At 42.6% G+C, this 21,406-nt stretch overlaps 2 protein-coding genes across 13 annotated transcripts in view; both read left to right on the forward strand.

The window, feature by feature from the left end:
* LOC112650929 (aldo-keto reductase family 1 member D1) overlaps positions 1–21,406 on the forward strand; it is a 128,042-nt gene that overhangs the window by 61,889 nt on the left and 44,747 nt on the right. For 8 of the 12 annotated variants that reach the window (XM_049094989.1, XM_049094990.1, XM_035699703.2 and 5 more), the window contains 2 exons: positions 8,574–8,749; positions 19,738–19,905. In XM_049094989.1, coding sequence (XP_048950946.1) covers positions 8,657–8,749; positions 19,738–19,905 — 261 coding nt within the window. In that variant the 5' untranslated portion in view covers positions 8,574–8,656. Of the gene's footprint in view, positions 1–6,309; positions 8,094–8,573; positions 8,750–15,464; positions 15,717–19,737; positions 19,906–21,406 lie in introns of those variants that run through there. The other 4 variants (XM_049094992.1, XM_049094986.1, XM_025433838.3 and 1 more) reach the window with 4 other exon arrangements.
* On the forward strand, positions 11,293–15,241 carry LOC112642377 (synaptotagmin-17-like). Its single transcript, XM_049095034.1, is given in 5 exon segments — positions 11,293–11,361; positions 13,508–13,663; positions 14,090–14,570; positions 14,573–15,034; positions 15,037–15,241. Coding segments are annotated over 5 exon segments (1,362 nt in total). The 3' UTR covers positions 15,231–15,241.

Here is a 21,406-nt window from a genome sequence, read left to right on the forward strand (position 1 = left end):
AGGGATCCCTATTTGTTGTTTTCTAGGACTGTTTTGGTCAGTCAATATTCTATTATGAGATTTGTGCAAGTTTTGTGTAGCTGTTATTCATTTTCATTTAGGTGTACTGTTCCATTGTGTAAATACACTACAAATCATTTATCCTTCTGTCAATGGCATTTGGTTGTTTCTGGATTTTTTTTCTAATATGTATATACTCTCACAAATATTCTATATCAGACAAAGTGGACTTCAGAGCAAAGAAAGAATTTTATAATGGTAGAAGGGTCAATTTTTTAAGAAAACTTAATTCCTGATATGTGTGTACCTAACAACAGTTAGACTAAAGTTTTTAACCAAAAAAGCCACAAAATACATGATGTAAAAGCTGATAGAGCTGCAAGGAGAAATAGATGAATCCATTATTATATTTGGAGACTTCAACATCCTTTTATCAGAGGTGAGCAGATGGAGAAGATAGAAAATCAGTAAGGATATAATTAATCTGAACAGCATCACCAAACACCTGGATCTAATTAATGTCTATAGACTATGTAATCTAAAAATAAAAGAGTACACATACTTTACAAGCTCACATGGAATATTCACCCAGAGAAATCACATTCTAGGGGCACCTGGGCGGCTCAGTTGGTTAAGCATCTGCCTTCAGCTCAGGTCAGGATTCTAGGGTCCTCGGATTGAGTTCTGTGTTGGGATCCCTGCCCAGTAGTGAATTTACTTCTCTCTCCCATTCTGCCCCTCTCTCTGCTCATACTCTCTCTTTTGTGCACTCACACTCTCTCTCTCTCAAATAAATAAATAAAATCTAAAAAAAAATCACATTCTGGGCCATAAAACATACCTTAACAATCTTAAATGAATAGAAATTACACAAAGTATGCTCTCTGACCACAATGGAATTAAACTAGAAACTAATAAAAGAAAGATAGCTGGAAAACCTCTCAAGTACTTGGAGATTAAACAATACATTTCTAAATAACACATAAATCAAAGAAATCTTAAGAGAAATTTTTAGATACTTCAAAGTAAATGAAAAGGAAAATACAGCTTATTGAAACTTGTGAGATGTAGCAAAAGCAGTGTTTCAAGGGAAATTTATAGCATTGAACACAAATATTAGAAAAGAAGAATGACCTGAAATCAATAATCTAAGCTTCCACTTTAGGAAACTAGAGAATAAGGAACAAATTAGATTTGGGGCACCTGGGTGGCACAGTTGGTGGAGGATGCAGCTCTTGATCTTGGGGTCATGAGTTTGAGGCTCATGTTGGGGAGTGGAGATTATATTAACTACTACTACTAATAATAATAGAATAAATAAATTTTAAGAAGAGCAAACTAAATTCAAAATCAATAGAATAAAAGAAATAATAAAAATTACAGCAGAAATCAATGAAATTGAAGACAAGAAATCAGTAGAGAAAAACAATGAAACCAAATGCTGATTCTTTAAAATAAAGTCAGTGAGGGGATCCCTGGGTGGCGCAGTGGCTTAGCGCCTGCCTTTGGCCCAGGGCGCGATCCTGGAGACCCGGGATTGAATCCCATGTAGGGCTCCCGGTGCATGGAGCCTGCTTCTCCCTCTGCCTGTGTCTCTGCCTCTCTCTCTCTCTCTGTGACTATCATAAATAAATAAAATTTAAAAAATAAATAAATAAATAAATAAAATAAAATAAAATAAAATAAAGTCAGTGAAAGTGATAAACCCCTAGCCTGGTTTACTCAGACAAAAAAGAGAGAAGACACAAATTGCCAATCTCAGAAGAGGGACCATCACTGCTGATGCCATTGGAGTAGGTACACTAGACCTAGATGATTTCAGTTGTGAATTCTACCAAACATTTATTGAAGAAATTGTACTGATTCTCTACAATCTCTTACAGAAGATAGAAGCAGAACAAATACTTCCTAATATATTCTATGAGGTCAGCATTACCGTAATACCAAAACCAAAGCCATTACAAGAAAGAAAAAATACAGGGACGCCTGGGGGGGAGGCTCAGCAGTTGAGGGACAGCCTTTGGCTCAGATTGTGATCCCAAGGTCCTGGGATTGAGGCCCTCAACAGGCTTCTTGTATGGAGCCTACTTCTCCCTCTGCCTATGTCTCTGCCTCTCTCTCTGTGTCTCTCATGAATAAATAAAATCTATTAAAAAAAATAAAGGAAAGGAAAAATACAGATCAATATATCTCACAAATTTTAATGCAAAAATATTAACAGTTTGAATTCAATGATGTGTAAGAAATTATATATGATGACCAAGTGGAATTTATTCCAGGTTTGTGAGACTTGTTCAAAATTCAAAAATCAATTAATGTAATTTATCACATAAACAGGCCAGAGAGGAAAAAGTATAATATAGATACAGAGAAAGCATTTATGACACCCATTAATGGTAAAAACCCTCAGCAAAGTAGGAGTAGAGGAAGCTCCTCTTCAAAAGCCTACAGCTAACAAACACTTAATGGTAAGAAACTAGAGGCTTCCCTAATTCAATCCAGAATCAGGCAAGAATGTCTTTTATGACTCCTATTCAACATCTTACTGGAACTCCTTGGTCATACAATAAGAACAAGAAAAGGAAATAATAGATATACAATTGTGAAGGAAACTTTGTTTGCAAATGACATAACTATTTATGTAGAAAATCCCAAAGAATCAAATAAAAGCATCCCAGAACTAATAAGCAATTATGGCAAGGTTGTAGGACAGAATGTTAAGACACAGAGGTCAAATGCTTTCCTATATACCAGCAATGAACACTTGGAATTTGATTTTTTAAAACAGTAATATTTACATTAGCACATAAAATTGAAATGTTTAAATATACACATATATAAAAATAATATGTACAAGATCTATATAAGGAAAATTACAAAACTGATGAATGAAGTCAAAGATATAAATAAATGAAGAGTATTCCATGTACATAGACAGGAAAACTCAAAATTATCAAGATATCAATTCTTCCCAACTTGATCTGTAGATTCAACACAATCCTAATCAAAATCCCAGCAAGTTATGTTGTGGATATGAACAAACTAATTATAAAGTTTATATGCTAAGCAAAAGACCCAGAATAGCCAACATAATATTGAAGAAAAGCAAAGTCAGAAGATTGATACTACCTGACTTCAAAAGTTATTCTAAAGGGACAATAATCATGATGGTGAGATAATTACAAAAGAATAAACAAATAGATCAATGGAACTAATCTCTGACCTTTGATAAGGAACAAAGGCAATCAATAAAGGATACTTTTGTCAACAAATGGTGCTGGAACTAGACAGCTATAAATAAATAAATAAATAAATAAATAAATAAATAAATAAATACACAGGTCTTATGCCATTCACAAAAATCAACTCAGAATGGGTCATAGACCTAAATGTAACTGCACAACTATAAGATTTCTAGGTTACGGCATAGGAGAAAGCTTAGATGGCCCTGGGTTTGGTGATGAGTTTTTTCAAACAACACCAAAAGTACGACCCATGAATGAAAAAATGGATTCAGGGGGACTTCATGAAAATTTAAAAACTTCTGCTGCAAGAAAGAGACACAGACACAGAAGAGAAAGACAAGACAAGCCACAGACTGGGAGAAAATTTTTGCACAATGCATATCTGATAAAGAACTGGTATCCAATCTAAAATAATACAAAGAACTCAAATTCATCAATAAACTAACGCAATTTAAAACTGAGCAAAATATCTGAACAGACACCTTATCAAAGAAAGTACACAGATGGCACATAAACATGCACAAAGATGCCCAATGCCCTTAGGGAATTTCACATTAACAGGGCCGTAGGGGCAGAGGGAAAAGAATATAATTCACCACTAAAATCAAACAAGCTACCAATCCATGAAAAGACATGGAGCAAGCCTATGTGCATATTACTAAGTGAAAGAAGCCAATTTGGAGATCTGTATGGCATTCTGAAAAAAACACTTTGGAGACAGTAATAAGATCCGTGGCTGCCAGGGATTAGGAAGGAGAGAGGGATGAATAAAGCAGAACACAGAGGATTTTTAAGGCAATCAAACTATTCTGTATGATACTAGTACGGTAGATACCTGACATTATACATCTTTCAAAATCCATAGATGTACAATGTTAACAGTGAATCCTAAAGTAAACTATGGACTTTGGTGGATAGTAATATGTCAAACAACTACCTCAGTTGTAACTAATGTACCACTCTGGTGGGGGATATTGGTAGTGGGAGAAATCAGAGCCTGTGTGAGGGCAGCAGATGGGAACCCTCTCTACTTACTATTCAAATTTGCTGTGAATCTAAAACTTCCCTAAAAAATAAGGTCTAAGAAAAAAGAACTCATTGGATGGTCTCAGTAGCAGAATGGAGGAAAGAAGACAGAGGAAAGAGTTAGTAAACCTGAATAGATGTCAGTAGTAAGTAATCCAATCTCAAAACAGAAATTAAACATATTTTTTTAAAAATTAGAAGGGGCACCTGGGAGGCACAGTGGGCTAAGTAAGTGTCCGATTCTTGGTTTCAACTCAGGTGGTGATCTCAAGGTCATGAGATGGAGCCCCCTGTTGGACTACATGCTGGGAGTGGAGTCTGCTTAAGATTTTCTCTCTCTCCCTGCCCCTCCCCCACTTCTTAAATAAATAAATCTTTTTAACTAACTGCTTTTTAACTTGGGTCTTTGTGGCTCACTGACAAACCCCATTTTTCAGTTTTTGCATTCCTTCACCTACAAGATGACTCAGACTATAAATAAACATTGATGGGGAGACTTTTATAATATTGCAGGAACAGTGTACCAGCAGTCAGGTCATAATCTTGTATTCTATAATTCTTGAAAAGCTATTTTTGTTCCCACAAGCCTCAGACCTCCTTCTTCTGAACCCTGTTGTGAAAATTAAATAAGAAATTACATGTAAGAGACATAGTAGATACTCAAAAATAATCTCCATTATAATTAAAATCATTTGTGAATTTAGAGCAGAAAAGAGAATAATAATCTACAAGCAATTCTTTTATTGAATAAAAATAGGTTAAGTCAATTTATTTTGACAATATCAATATATAAAGAGTAATTTCAGCCATTTCTCACACTCAAAAAACAATCCAATATTTAAATTCACCTCAATTTAATCAAGATGTGTAATAAATTAAAAATTATTTTAAGGGGACACATGGGTGGCTCAATGGTTGAGCATCTGCCTTCAGCTCAGGGTGTGATCCTGGGATTCCAGGATCAAGCCTCACATGGAGCTCCCCGCAGGGAGCCTGCTTCTGCCTCTGCCTATGTCTCTGCCTCTCTCTCTGTGTCATGAATAAATAAATAAAATCTTTTTTAAAAATTATTTTAAGAAATATGTGAGGGTTCTAGTTCCAGGTAAGATGGCTCTCCCACTGAATACAGTGACAAAATGTGAAATATATATGTGAAAGTTATTTCAGGAATCTGAAAAATAAATAGTAGCAGGTAGATGTGGAAAGAGACAGCAGAACTCATGTACCACTGGAGTGTCTCAGTATCCCTCCCACCAATCTGAAAGTGAGCAAGAGGGTGGCGGAAGAGAGAAATGTGGTACATCCAGACAATAGAATATAATTCTAAGATTTAAATCTTTTTAAAAAGGAAAAGAGGAAAGTAGCAGAGTAGGGAGCTCTAGGGCTCTGTCCTTTTATTAAAAAAAAAAAAAACAACTAATGAGTTGGTAAAGCTGTCAGCCTCATTTTTTGCAGAACTTTGGAGTATAGTCAAGACTCTAAAACAACCAGTAATAAGCATAGTGAAGAAAGAAGCTGCTGCTTTGCATTAAGAGAGAGGGCTGTGGTGGTTCCAATGACCTGCTGGCCATCCCCCATAAGCCTGATCTGTGGCAGCCATGAGGACTAAGCCCATACTCCTGGTACAGGATGCTAGGGCCATAGGAACCAATGGAGATGTTACTCTCAAAGAATCATTATTGTAGGTCCCAGCCTGTCTGGTGGCACCGTGAAGGAACACGAAAGGGCTTGCTTTTATTTTGCCTAACTCAAGCATTCCTATGGGACAAAGGCAGCTGCCTAGGAGGCTTTTGCTCTGTGTACTTAAAGACAGAAAATGTAGGGGTACCTGGCTGGCTCAGTCAGTGGAGCATGCGGATCTTGATCTTGGTCATGAGTTTGAGCTCTGTGTTGGGCATAGAGAGTATTTAAATATATAAACTTGAAGAAAAAAGATAGAAATTTTGGCTCTGGCAGCCTTAAGTTAGTTGTAACGACCAAAAGACTGAAAAGCCTGAGAAAGAAAAAATTGGGAAAGGGGATATGTGACGGTGGGGGTGGGGGCACTTTAATCATGAAAGCCACACATATTCTCAGGGCTGGTGAAAAAGGTCAGAAAGGCCTGAGAACACCCTCAGCTTTCATCTCTGACTGGCCTTCAGGCTCTATGCAAGCTGGAAGCAAAGACTAAGGCAACATGGTAAGCAGCGTGGGAAAGCAAAGTGATGCCCCCAAAGGAGCCAATCTGCAACACTAAGAGAATTTGTAGGGTTTTTTGAGGCAAGCATTAAAGGAAACTGTCAAAACACCAAGTGACCATGATCACTAAGATAGCCAAACACAGCTTTCACATGACAAACAGTATAGACTTGCCAAAAATAGAGAAGTCAAAAAAAAAGCAAATAATAACAACTCACAAACAAGCAGCAGAAACAAACCCCAAGGAAGAGGAAATATCTGATTTCTAGAACAGTCACACTGCAATATTCAAAATCTCCAATTTTCAATCAAAAAATTACAGAATGTGCAAAGAAACAAGAAAATATGGCTCATTCACAGGGAGGAAAAAAGGAAATTATGAATGTCCATGAGGACACCAGGGCATTGGACTTACTAGACAAAGACATGAAATCAACTCTCTTAAATATGCTCAAAGAGCTAAATAAAGTCACAGGGAAAGAACTAAAGGAACCAGGAAAACACCATCTCACCAGATACAGAACATTACTAAAGAGACAAATTATAAAAATGAATCACACAGAAATTCTGGAGATTAAAAATATAATCATTTAAATGAAAAAATAACTGGAGGGTTTCAACTGTAGATTTGAGCCTGCAGAAGAATCCAGGAACTTGAATATAGATCCATTGAGATCATCCAGTTCAAGAAAAGAATGAAAATAAATAATAAATAAATAAATAAATAAATAAATAAATAACCAAACTTGAGACACCTATGAGAGACACCATTGATACACCAACATATATAAAACAAGAGTCCCAGAAGGAGAGGAGAGGAAGAAACTAAAAGAATGTTTGAAGAAATAATACCCCAAACTTCCCAAATTGGATGAAAATCATGAATCTAAATATCCAAGAAGTTCATTTAGCTACACACCAAAAAAGTCAAAAGTAATAAAAATAGAGAAACATATACTAGCCAGCATCTTAGCACACAAAGGTGTACAATAAGTATTTGTTGGATCAATTTGCAATGTTGAAGACCACTATGGCCCATGTTCCATGCTCCCCAACCTACTTGAAATCGTTATATCCCCCGGCTGCTTATGTATCTGTAAGCAAGAATGATGGCCCCAGAGAGCAAGTGAATTATAAGCAAACTTCAGCACATTCTCACCATCCTGAACATGGTTATCTTTGAGGTCACAGAGTCCAAAGCTCACGTTTTACACACAGCACAATCTTTTGGAGAAAAGGCATAATAAACATTGGTTAGTTGTTTCTCTACTTGCTACTTCTTTCCTTTTCCTTAACAATCTCCAAATTCTGCCCAGATAAGATTAACCCTAACTCTAAACTTAGAAATGGCTTCTAATTATCTGCAGGTGATTAATCTTTTATTTCCTTTGACCATCATGATTGGCAGTGCAGACCAAAAAAACCATGCCTAGGTTGCTGTGTGAGCAATGAGGTAAATAAAAATCTCTTTTTTCTGGAGTCTGTATCTGGAATCACATCACTCCATGGGCCAGGCATCATCTTAACAATAAGGGGGAAGTCGGCTGAGGGGGAAGGAAACAGAGACATGGACTGGAGGATGAGAAACTGGTTCCTGGCCATATTACTTATTTCTCTGGCCCAGTGTTTCCCAAACTTAACTAGGTAATAAAATCCTAAACCCCTTCCTAGTCCTGCTGCATTAGAATCCCCAGGCTCATTCACTGGGCGGGGGTGGGGGGTGGGAGGATTATGGCAAAAAAGGCAAATCCTGGGAAACTGTTGTAGTCTCACCTGAAGCTAGCCCTAAGATTGAAGCTTTCAAAAATATGAACCAATAAATGTCCTTTATGATTTAAGAGAATTTGAGACCGGCATGTTATTTGGCAATGAAAGCATCTTCACTGGTAGAAACCAACTAGACTTTTTTTTGTTTTGTTTTGTTTTCCCTCTTTTCTTTGTAGAGAAGTAAGAATCAACTGTCAATGGGTTATGTTATTTACATGCCTCTGATAAAGTTCAAAGGACAAGCTCAGGATTTTCAAAACAACCTAAAAAAAAAAAAACAGATTGAGAAATACATCTGCTAATCTCTCTTCCCTCCCACTTCTCCTCCCTCTGGCTCTCCTTTCTTTAATTAACTAGGCCCTAGAACATCTTTTCTAAAAGACTTCTCTAGAGGCATCCAGAATCACTCCTAAAAACTTGAAACCCAAACTCCCTCCAGGATGTACCTCAGTGCTGCAAATCACCGCATACCCTTAAGTGATGGAAACAGCATTCCTATCATCGGTCTTGGGACCTACTCAGAACCTAAACTGGTAAATTTCTCTGTCTCTTTTTTTTAACTTTCCTAGAGCATAATGTTTAATTAATTGTGTTGATCTCATTGATTTACTTTTCATAATAATGAAAGTAATCTTCAAGGAGTACTATTTGGCATCCCTGAGTATTGAACCAGAGGTTAAAACTATACCAGTTTATAATTTAAAATTATCTTGAATTAGAAAATAAGACCTTTCTTCTTCCTTTGCTGAAATTTAGCTGAATGCTGATCATTAGAACCAACTGAGGCACATGAAATTTCTGAATTTATTACTTGTGGGGTTTTAGAAACTTATATTTGAGACTTTCTACTTTAGTCTAAGAAATACTTGGTAAAAACCTACCAGGTGTAAAGACCTAGTCTTTAGGAGCTTCAAATGTAAGGAGAACAGTGTCTGTGCTGCCTAGGGATTAAAAATCAAATAGAGGAAGCAGACTCTAATAGCTAATTGTAGAACAATGAAAATAACAGTAAATGCTATCCTAGAACTATAAACTATCTCTCTGAAAATACAGAAAAGAAAATCGTTAATTTGACCTTCACCCCCTTGACAGTAGAGTCAAGTCAAAGGGGCTATGTGAACACCGCCACCCCCCACCCACCTCCCCTTCCACTCCCCCCCCCACCCAGTTTGTTTCCCAGACTTAGGAGTCTCTCATGTTCTGTCTCCCTCCCTGATATTTCCCACTCATTTTCTCTCCTTTCCCCTTTATTCCCTTTCACTATTTTTTATATTCCCCAAATGAATGAGACCATACAATGTTTGTCCTCCGATTGACTTATTTCACTCAGCATAATACCCTCCAGTTCCATCCACGTCGAAGCAAATGGTGGGTATTTGTCGTTTCTAATGGCTGAGGAATATTCTATTGTATACAGAGACCACATCTTCTTTATCCATTCATCTTTGGATGGACACTGAGTGAACCCAAATTTCTTGTAAAAGTGTTTCATGCCTATGGACTCAGGGAATTTGAGATGGAACCAACTCCTAGTATCACTAAGCACTCTGTGCATTATCCCACCTCATGATGACTAATGAAAAGTAACACCTACAAATTATCCATGTGACTTTCTCCTTTTGAAAGCTTCTCAGAATGTTTTCATACAGGGATGCAATAATCTATAATAACCTCCCTACAGCTCCATCTGGGAAGGCCCCAACAGATGAGAGTTTGGGTCTTACTCCTTTTTTTCAGTTTTGATAGAAATTAATCCTGTTTTTATGAACATCAGCCCATGGGGTTAATAATCCTTATTTATCAAAAACTTTAAGAAAAACTCAAGAATGTTACCAGATGTGCAAATGACACAAATTCAGGACCAATGGTAAATATTTTGGAAAATGGACAATAATTTAGTTTGACAGATATTTATTGTGTGCCTACCAAATGCAGGGCATTTTTCTAGGTAGCATAGGGATTGAAACAATGGTTTAGAAACAAGGGATTTAAGTGGAGTGACTGAGGATAAACACACACACACACACACACACACACACATATAACTAAAATGTAAGGAAAAGCTGAAGTGCTTTAAGAGAGAGAACACTGGTTCAATGTTAAAGTAGCAATGAGCAAATCCAGTTATGAGGTAGATCAAGAAACATCAAGTTATGGGGAAGGAGTGGTGATCTGGGAAGTAGATTGGGAGTCATAAATGATCCTGTATTCTTTCCTGGGTGGCCCTTGTTGGTAGCTAAAAGCAGGTTTCACAGTCTGAAGAGTGAGCCAAGGGCTTTGTATCTGGGACAAAGGAAAGGTGAAGTCCAAACCCTTGATGAGTAGTAAGGGAGAGCCTGAAAAATCAAGTCTGTTCTGCCCCTGAGCTGGAAGGGGATGGGGGGGAGGGGATATGCTTAGGACTCCTTCTCAGGTTTTTGCCATCCTTTAAGTATTCCTCACTTTCTCTTCAATGCCCATCAAATCCCCTCCTCTCAACCCAGGAAAACTTATTTCACATTATACCAGGCATTTTTATTATATCCTGGGTGCAACATGCTAAAGGAAAAGAATAATGCAATGACACTTGTGAAAGCACGGTAAAAGAACTTGATTCAAGGGCAGGTGCTGTTGTGATAGGTCTAAGAACCACGGCAATGGGATTTTGCAGGAGTGGGGGAGCAGAGAGGTTGAGCTCCCACTTCAAATACAGCATGGGAATTTACAGCAAAGGAGCAGGGTGGGGGTCAGTGGCTGGAAAAATGCTGAGAGAAAACATCAGGGATAAGGGCTAAATTGGTTGATTAACAGGATTCTTGCTATGACATTGCCTGGGCGATGGTGGCAGTTGAGGGTTCCTGATTAGACAGGGAGAGAGATCATACATAGAGGGCAAGGAGTTGTTCCTAAACTGACTTATCAGGATTCTTGCTGAAGTCGGTTGATGCAAAAACAAAAGAATCTTTGTCAGCAGTCGGAGTGGTTCCATATCCTCCACCTAAAGAGACCAGGAACCAGACAGCAAGCACAAATAAGTGTCCTGAGGAGGTAAGTCTATTTCTGTGTTTTGTTCTGCTTTCCCATTCTGATAGCAGGCATGAGTGCAAGAATCAGCAAAACTGGAGACCCCACTGACCAGTCCAAGGATAGCACCTTCTCCACTACAGTCAGTTGTATGCACAAGCAAGGGTGCAGCATGGTCTGACTTTCTAACAATTTTCAGAAAACATTATAAAGTAATTATGAATTTTTAGGTAATGGCAACTCATTTATGGTTTTGTAAAATGTTCTGTGGGCTGATATTCTGAGGGTCAAGAATTCAGTTGGTGTTTGTTTTTACTTTAGTACAGTGTATATCCTGAGTTCTTTCCAATACCTGTGATCCCCTCATACTCACACACCTGCCACAGAAGCCTTGGCTTTTAAAAATCAAACACCAAGAAATGACCTCTGCATTTTGTTTTATACACACACACACATATCATTCCTCTCCAGAGGCAATTAGTGCTACACATCAAGCTGCAAAAAATAGTTTGGGCCGGGTAACAACAACAACAAAATACCAGGGAGCAAAGAATGGGTTTCTTTTTCAAAAATATTAACCTGTCCAAATTACAATGAATTAAAATGAGAAGAGACAGAACACATAGAGATCAGGTGAGAAGGCTTCTATAATAAATCGGGCAAAAAAGAACAAAGACTTGAACGTGGTTGGTAGCTCTGAGGAAACTAATTTGGCTGGAGCCTAGGAAGGAAGGAACTTGGCCGAAGACCACACATCATTGAGGGAAGCTCTACAAAGCTTGGCAACCAATTGGATCTAGGCTAAGGAGAGCAGATGGTAGATCTAAGGCTAAAAATGATGTTTTAGGCCCAAATCTAAGGCTTTGAAACTTATTGAGTCAAATCTAAGGCTTTGAAACTTACTGAGTCACTTACTCCCTTATTTTTTTATCTACCTCCTTTTCTTTTTTTAACATTTAAAATTTTGAAGTACAATGGACTTAAGGCGGGACAAATGCTTTTTGTCGCTCCTTAGCTATAAGATCCAAAATTAGAACATACCAGACCCCAGAAACTCTGTGTGTGCCCTTCCCAACCTGAAAGCCTTCCTCCCTCAAGAGGGGATTGCTCTTCTAAGTCTTACGGTGATGACTTTTCTTGCTTTTTTTTGTAAGAATTTTCTAAGAGTTACACAACTGTAACATACATTTCTATACAATTTTTGAACTTCACATGAATAGAAACACTGGTTGCCCCATTTTTTTCTGCTTCTTTTTCTAAATATAATCTTGTAAAACTCACCCATGTAATTAATCACGGTCTTTGGCCATTTTTATTGCTGTATGACTGCTTAATCATAAGAATATGTCAGTATCCATTTCACTGTTGATGGGCATTTGAATTGCTTCCAGTTTGGGGCTTTGCAGACACTATTTCTAGAAAGAGTCCTACACAGGTCTTATTGCACACATGTATGAATTTAGCTAAGATATACATGTAAGAGTGGAACTGCTGTCCCGTGGAGTACAGTATCTTCAATTTTAGGAGATGATGTCAATATAAATAATTTCCAAGGTATTCGTATAATTTGCACTTCTTCCAACAATGTATGAGGGTGGCTCTGCTCCTCATTCTCATCAACATTTGGTGTCTTTTTAATTAATGTCATTTTATAAGTGTAGAATAAACTCTTATTGTGGTTTAATTTCCCTTTCCTTTACTCTAGATGAAATTGGCCAGTTTTTCCTATTTTTATTAAACATTTTTGATATCTTTCACGAAGTGTGCCTTCTGTGCATTTTTCTTTTTTGGATTTCTCTTTTCTTCTTGATAGTGGATTTGTAAAATATATAGTATGAGACCTTTGTCAGTTACATCTATGCGAAAATACCCCTTCCTATTTGTCTTTTTACGCTTTTAATGGTGTCTCGATGAACAGAGTCTATTTTCATAGTCCCGTTTATCGCTTAATGTATGTATCATTAGTACTCTCTGTAGCTCAAGAAATCCTTCTTTACCCTAGTGTCTTCTTGGGTTGGGTCCTCTGGAGAACAGCCTCTGAGAAGGAGACTTGCATGCGGGCGGCTCAGCGGAGAACACTCTCAGGACTCAGGCCTGTAGAAGGGAGAATAGCAGTTCCTACAGTGGGAAGAGTGCACTGTGATCCGGTCGCTCCTTGGTCCCACAGGGTGCTCTGGAGGGGGCCACGGGGTTGTGCTGGGTTGGGGTGCGAGAGCCAGCCTGTTCTACCCTGGATCGCGCGTGCAGGGAATCAGACGGGAGTAAGCAGCGGCCCACACTGCTGGCAGCTAAGCCAAGGAGGGCGTCTGCCCTGCGGCACCCGCCACCGCCACTACGGCTACCGGAGGTCTCCTGAGCCTGCGGGCTTCGTATGCGAAGTCCACCCCCTGGGAGAAGCGCTCCCAGAGTGGTTTGGTCTCTCCCCTGGAAAGGTCTTTAACGAGGTAGGTTAAGAGGAACTAGCTCTTGCTCGGCAGGTGCCGCCGCCGGGCGCCGCCCCGCTCCCCCCGCCCCGGCCCGCCCCGCCCCCGCCGCCTCCAGCCCCGCGGCCGCCCCGGCTCCAGCGCCCGAACCCGGGAGCCGGAGCGCGGGGAAGGGGAAGGGGGAGGGGAAGGGCCAGGACCGCGCGGCCGGCGGAGGGGCGGGCGCCGCTCCTGAGCCCGCCGCTCCGGTCTGGGGCCGCCCGGCTGCCTCCTCCTTCCTCCCCCCTGGGCTCCCGCCCCCGGCCCCTGCGGGGAGGGCACGCCCCGGCGGCTGAGCGCGAGGGGGAGGTGGCGGACCTCCAGGACGGCCCGCCGGAGCGTGACCAGGACGGGGACTCGTCCACACAGCCGGGAAAGCCCCTCTGACCGCTCGGACCAACTCCCCAGATCGCACGCGGAGGCTCGTCCTCAGACACATCTCAGGCTGCGCAGCCTGACCCGGAGGGGTCCAAGTCTCGAGTCCAGACGACCCGGCTCCCCACCTCCTGGCATGAAAGCCGTGGAGTTTGGTGTTCTCAGTGCCAAAAAGGAGCCATCCGGCCGCGGGGCTCAGGCGGACCCGGCCCAGGCACTGCTCCAGAGCGCTCGGCCCCAGCTGCGCGCCCCACTCCAGCGCGACCACGCGGGCTGCCTAACAGTCCGGGAGGCCCCGCCGGGGGCCAGCGGGGCGTGCTGCGCTCAGCTCCCGGTGCCACCTGCCACCGCCGCCTGACGCCGGGGGACGGAGGCCAGGGACCCGCCCCGCCCGTGCCCAGGACGGCTGGCGCCGGGACGGGACAGGGCCCATGGAACCCCTGTGTCCAGATCCGTCTCCTGCCAGACCAGAGCAACTCTAAGCAGACGGGGGCCAAACGCAAGACCCAGAAGCCTGTGAGGAGCCTTACACCTTCGAGATCCCCCTCCTCCAAGCTCAGAGGAGGACCCTGCTGCCAACCGTGGTGGATTTTGAGAAGTTTTCCCGCCATCGTGTTATTGGGAAGGTGTCGGTGCCTCTGTGCGAGGTTGACCTGCTGAAAGGCGGGCATTGGTGGAAGGCGCTGGTCCCCGGCTCTCAGAATGAAGTGGAGCTGGGGGAGCTGCTTCTGTCACTGAATTATCTCCCCAGTGCTGGGACGCTGAATGTGGATGTCATTCGAGCCAAGCAGCTTCTTCAAACCGATGTGACCCAAGGTTCAGACCCCTTTGTGACAATCCAGCTGGTACATGGACTCAAGCTTGTGAAAACAAAGAAGACATCCTTCTTAAGAGGCACACTCGATCCCTTTTACAATGAATCCTTCAGCTTCAAAGTTCCCCAAGAAGAACTTGAAAATGCCAGCTTAGTGTGTACAGTGTTGGCCACAACATGCCAAGCAGCAGTGACTTCATTGGAAGAATTGTCATCGGCCAGTACTCCTCGGGCCCCTCTGAATCCAACCACTGGCAGCGGGTGCTCAACACTCACCGCACGGCAGTGGAGCAGTGGCACAGCCCGAGGTCCCCGGCTGAGTGTGACCGCGTGTCTCCCGCCTCGCTGGAGGTGACCTGAGGGCTGCAGGGAAAGCAGCTTTCATTTGTTGGAGGGAAAAAAAAAAAAAGGAAGAAAATTTAAGACAGAAAAAATGTGTCACGTGCCTATTATATCCACAACGCAAACACACATACACAAATCCTCTGAGAACTGAGAGGAGGCTGACTATTGAACACAAAACGGTTGCCCTCAATGAGCAAAGCCTGAGAACTTTCTGGAAACCCCATCTGTATGTCACAAGCGGAGTGGACTCTGCTGTGAGACTTACTGGCAGTGCTTGCTCCTGTTGATACCCCTACCCCCAAATGCACTTTCAACCCTCAGGCCAGAGAAAGGGCCTCCCCAAGGGTGCCAGCCTCCATTGAGATGAAATTCTCTAAGAGCTTGGCCAGTGTGCGGGAGGCCCGACCCCCACACCCAGCATGCACAGCTGCTGACTGGGTGGCTTCTGAACAGCCTGCTGTTCCCTGGGGTTCTTCAAACCTGATACCTTTCTCCCAAAATGTAAGTACTTTGTCTTCTCTTTAGTAGACGTGATAGATTAGACTCTGAAGAAACCAAGTGGCTTCCAAAAATATGCCGGTGTAAGAAACTCCCCTGGCTTAACTGAACTTGTCCTCATGTCATCCTACTCCTAAGGACCCCCTGTGGGTAGTATGTGAACGCTCTCATGTGTGTGCCCTCGCAGGTGAACACGTGTGTGTCCCTGTGTGTCCTCCTGGTGAGCAAGGCGCTCGGCGGGACCTCAGCCCTCCGCCCTCCCTTCTCTCTGCCTCTCCCAGTGAAATCTCACCCAGTGTCCTCCTGTCTGTCAAGACCCCACCTTCAGTAACAGCATGCGCGTATATCAAGTAATCAGAATATGACAGAGCAAAAGTAACCTTATTTGACCGATTCGTGGTGATTGTGGCACCCAGAAGACCTGCAAAGGACAGCTACGTGGATTAAAATGGCCACCACACTCCCATCCAAGATGACTCCTTCCTTTGTCATACTCTGAGCATCTCTCTGTGTTTGTGTGTGACCCAAAGTCATTTTTCTCGTGCTAAGGAATTAGTGTAGTTAGAATAGATCTTTCCCTGTTGGATGCTTCTGTATCGTTCCCACAGCCTGTTGTCTGGCGTAATGGGGAGCTATTTATTGAAATTAAAGATTATTTATTTGTGCCATGCAAAAAAGGGGGGGGGAGGGAATAACTCCTGCCATGAAAGCTGTCTTCAAGTTACAACTTAATCTCCTTCCTGAACTACCCATTCTAGGTTTCTTGCATCCTTATCCAACATCTCTTCTGGGCTAGGTGGCTTATGAAGCTAGATGCTCATCTCTGAGTTGTAAGAGTTCCTGGTCAACCAGTCCTTCTCAGATTATGGTGCTGCTCTTAGCTGTTAACTATCAAAATTGGGAAAGGGTGTATCATTGGATGCCCTAGGTACCCAACATTCTCCTCCTTGGCTCATCATGTAACAGCGGAGAAGCCCTATCTCCTCCTGTGAGAAGGTCACTTACCCCTGCCGGCCTGGCAACATCTTTCCTCAAATACTGAACTCTTGAAATAAGCACCCTGGGTTCCCCTGGGAACTAGGACCTAGAATCCACAGAGCCTCAAATTCAGGGATGAGAAGCACACATTTTCTAAGTGAGTCAAAGGGAATAATGCTAAGCTGAACCACTCCTGCTGCATTTTCAGATTTGTGTATTCCACTTAATGGAGACACAGGACTATATAATGGATGATGACCTAGGATATATGTTACCTCCTGGAAGGTGGCACTGTATCCTTATAGGACTCTCCCCTTTCTTGAGTGAAGGAAGGGTGCTGTTGACCATTTTAGGAAACTGAATTCTGTATTTCACTGATACCATCCTTAATGTGTGGAGTCAAAATTTTGCATTTAAGATTTTACTGTCGTGTCATTTATTTGAGTCTCCAAATATAGTATTCTATTTGATCTTCCTGAGTTTTCCTTAAAGTGAATTTTCTTAAAGAATCTGTCAGAATCTACATACAAGTTCTCTTATGCTACATTTAAGAATTAAAAAGAAGCATTTTTCTCACATCCACATTTCCAACTAGTTCTTCCATATTGATTAAAATCAAGTCCAAAATAGTAATTCACCTCATTACTGCTTCTGCCATCTGAAGGAAAATATTTTTAGCAAGCAAAGACTGTACCAGATATTCAGCTTTTAGAAAAGGCTCTTTAATGGTAGCTGAATAATGGAAGACTCTAACTACTATAACTTGCTTCTGTGCCCTCGTGAAGTAAAGCATCTTTCGTATATTGCTTCAGTACTGCACTCCTAACTTAGCCTTTGTCTTTCTTGTTTTCTTTATCCTAAATTCTCTCCCCTGTGCCTCTTGTCTTGGGTTGATCTTTGAAAAAATAAGCATATACTTTAATATGCATTGTTAGAGGGTTTTCCCCTTGTATTAAATCTATTTTGAGTTCTGTACTTCCATTTATCAGTTCCAGCCACAAAATCTCAGTGCTATTTCTGAGATTGTATTTACCATCTCATATGAAGCTTTATTCTTTTCATTAATACTATGTATATACCTGATAATGGAAGTAGTATTTTTATTTTGACCGTTGAATATTTGGAATCTACCCCAAGTCTCCTCTTCCAGTGTGTTTTGTTATCACGCTTGCTGTCATCCATAACATCTCATTTTTCCAGGGTGTTTGGGGGGAGGGGGTGTTGCCTCAATTTCTATTCAAGCTCTATTAATCGTGTTGTCAATTAATAAAGCAAAGAGATATTTCTGACATTCCTGGGAAGTGTGTCTCTTTTCCCAGCTATTTGATATTTGCGACTATGAATCCTATTTCCTAATACCATCTGTGTAGCCAATTTTTTCATTTTTCATATCCTCTTATCTTCTCAGTAGTGATGACTTTCAGCTGAAGTAGGGAAAGAAGATACAATTTATGCTTCCAGTGCTTTTTATTTCCAGGCCAGGACTACAAAGTCACTAGAAATGCAAGAGATTTCTTTTCTCACTCATTCTCAATAAATCAACTTCTGTGGGCCAGAATTCACAGGTCTGTTGAGATTTGTCAAGAATTTGGTCAGAACACTGAAGATATAGAAGCAAGCACAAGGAGTTCTCAGTATTTGTAAACAAGATTAGAATGATCACCATCTGAATATGAGGTCATTAAAAATCTATAAATAGGATTAACCCTCTCCTCCACACACAACCTAAAAGATGATTTGAATATTTTATTCAGTGAGACTAGATGCTTATCTTTGATGGAAATATCCATCACGGCTTCCATTTCTCCTTAAGAAAAAATGTAACTAATATGAGACATACTCATGTATATTTAAAATGTCATCAGACCTAAAGAACAGCAATTTATGTGCAATCTGAAGAATGGATAACTTATGTTTCCAGTGTCAAGAGTTTGTCAGGTCTTTAGGTTCTCTCAATGTTCAGAGGAGAGAATATTCTTATGCTTCATGCAGGTTAATAAAATGAACAAAGATTTGGATACCAAATTTGAAAAATCTAACACCCCCCAACACTCTTCTTTCCCAGTTTTATTGAGGAAGAATTGACATACAATAAACTATACATATTTGAAGTATTCAATTTGATGCGTTTGACTCCTATGTACACCCATGAAGCCATCACTATAATCAAGATGGTAAACATATCCAGCATTGTAAAAGTTTCCTTGTGTTCTTTTTTTAAAAAGATTTATTTATTTATTTATGATAGACACACACAGAGAGAGAGAGAGAGAGAGAGGGAGAGAGGGAGAGAGGCAGAGACACAGGCAGAGGGAGAAGCAGGCTCCATGCTGGGAGCCCGACGCGAGATTCGATCCCGGGACTCCAGGATCGCGCCCTGGGCCAAAGGCAGGCGCCAAACCACTGAGCCACCCAGGGATCCCCAGTTTCCTTGTGTTCTTTCATAATTCCTCCCTGTCACCTATGGAGGGATTCACCCCTTGTCTCCCACCCCAGATAATCACAGATCTGCGTCTGAACTATACATTAGTTTTCATTTTCTGGTATTTTACACAAATGGAATCATTATTTATTTTTCGTCTGGCTTCTTTCACTTAGTATAATTGTCTTCATATTCACTCATGTTGCTATTATCAGTATTTCACTCCTTTTTATTACTGAATGATATTCCCTTCTGTGGATATATCTGTTTGTTTATCCCAAACTTTAATTTATAATGGAGACTTCTTCAATGAACTTGTGCCCTTTAATAACTTGGCTGTCGTGAAATCTCTCGTCCCTGGTAAAACTGATCAAATTCCATCTCTGAGGCCACAAAGCTAGGGCAGACTTGGGAAAGATAGAGGGATGGGGGGTGGGAAGGGAGTTTCCTGTGAGGTCAGTGTCCTTAGCCTCCAGACACCCATCTTTCAATCACAACATGTAATTGGGAATTTGTCATTTTTGTTGTAAAAAAAATGTCTGTGTGCTGAGTGTCCTGATGAAGAATCATGAAAAGAAAGATCCATTTCTCTTCTTCCCCACCATAACCCCCTTGCCATTTCAGACCCCTAAGGGGACCTGTACAAAGTCAGTGAAGATTGCCATTGACACAGGATACCGGCACATTGATGGGGCCTACATCTACCAAAATGAGCATGAAGTGGGGGAGGCCATCAGGGAGAAGATAGCCGAAGGAAAGGTGCGGAGGGAGGATATTTTCTACTGTGGAAAGGTAAGATCTTCCCTTCAATCTCTAATTCCTTATATTAATAGTGGATCTGGTGTCACTTTTCTCCCAAAAGAACTCCAAAAAAAGGTGAGTTCTCAACTCCCAAATTTCTCATTCTTGCCCAGAATTTAGGGACTGATTAATTAGCCATTGAAGGTTAAGGCAAATCTCCTTCTTCATACATGGGTATTGATTTAAAACAATATGGGGGGCAGGGCGGGGCAAGGTGGCAGAAGAGTAGGGTCCCCAAATCACCTGTCCCCACCAAATTACCTAGAAAGCCTTCAAATCATCCTGAAAATCTATGAATTCGGCCTGAGATTTAAAGAGAGACCAGCTGGAACACTACAGTGAGAAGAGTTCGCACTTCTACCAAGGTAGGAAGACGGGGGGACGGGGGGAGATAAAGAAACAAAAGGCCTCCAAGGGGGAGGGGCCCCGCGAGGAGCCGAGCTGAGGCCGGGGCGAGTGTCCCCAGGACAGGAGAGCCCCGTCCTGGAGGAGCAGGAGCTGCACCAACCTTCCCGGCGGAAAGGGGCTCGCGGGGAGGTGGCGCAGGACCCAGGAGGGCGGGGATGCCCTCGGGCTCCCGGGGACACTAACAGACACCTGCGCCCCGGGGAGTGCGCCGAGCTCCCTAAGGGCTGCAGCGGCGCACGGGGGACCCGGAGCAGCTCGGGGGGCTCGGGGGCGGCTCCGCGGAGGGGGCTGCGGGGCGGGAGCAGCTCGGGGGGCTCGGGGGCGGCTCCACGGAGGGGGCTGCGGGGCGGGAGCAGCTCGGGAGGCTCGGGGGTGGCTCCGCGGAGGGGGCTGCGGGGCGGGAGCAGCTCGGGGGGGCTCGGGGGGGGGCTCCACGGAGGGGGCTGCGGGGCGGGAGCAGCTCGGGGGGCTCGGGGGCGGCTCCGCGGAGAGGGCTGCGGGGAGGGAGCGCGAATCCACCAGGGCAGGCTCCGGAGCACAGGGCGCCGGGACACAGCCCAGGATCCGGCCTCCCCCGGGACAGGCAGAGGCCGGGAGGGCCCAGGACAGCGAGGACGCTCCTGCCCCAGCTGAGCAGATCAGCGGCCCCGCCCCGGAGCCTCCAGGCCCTGCAGACCGAGTTCCTGCCGGAGCTACTGCGGGGGCTGACTCCAGGTTTCCAGAGCTGCCGCAGCCACTGCGGGTGTTCCTCCTGGGGCCTCACGGGGTAAACAACCCCCACTGAGCCCTGCACCAGGCAGGGGCAGAGCAGCTCCCCCAAGTGCTAACACCTGAAAATCAGCACAACAGGCGCCTCCCCCAGAAGACCAGCTAGACTGACTGACAACTTCCAGGGGAAGCCAAGGGACTTAAAGTACACAGAATCAGAGGATACTCCCCCGTGGTTCTTTTTTTTTTCTTTTTGATTTCTGTTTGCTTCCCCCACCCTTTTTTCCCTTTCATTCTTTTTCTTTCTCTTTCTCTGTTTCTTCTCTTTTTTTCTTTTTTTCTTCCTTTTTTCTTTTTTCTTTTTCTCTTTTCTTTC

The sequence above is a fragment of the Canis lupus genome, chromosome 16 (assembly GCF_003254725.2).
Source record: "Canis lupus dingo isolate Sandy chromosome 16, ASM325472v2, whole genome shotgun sequence".
NCBI lineage: Eukaryota > Metazoa > Chordata > Mammalia > Carnivora > Canidae > Canis > Canis lupus.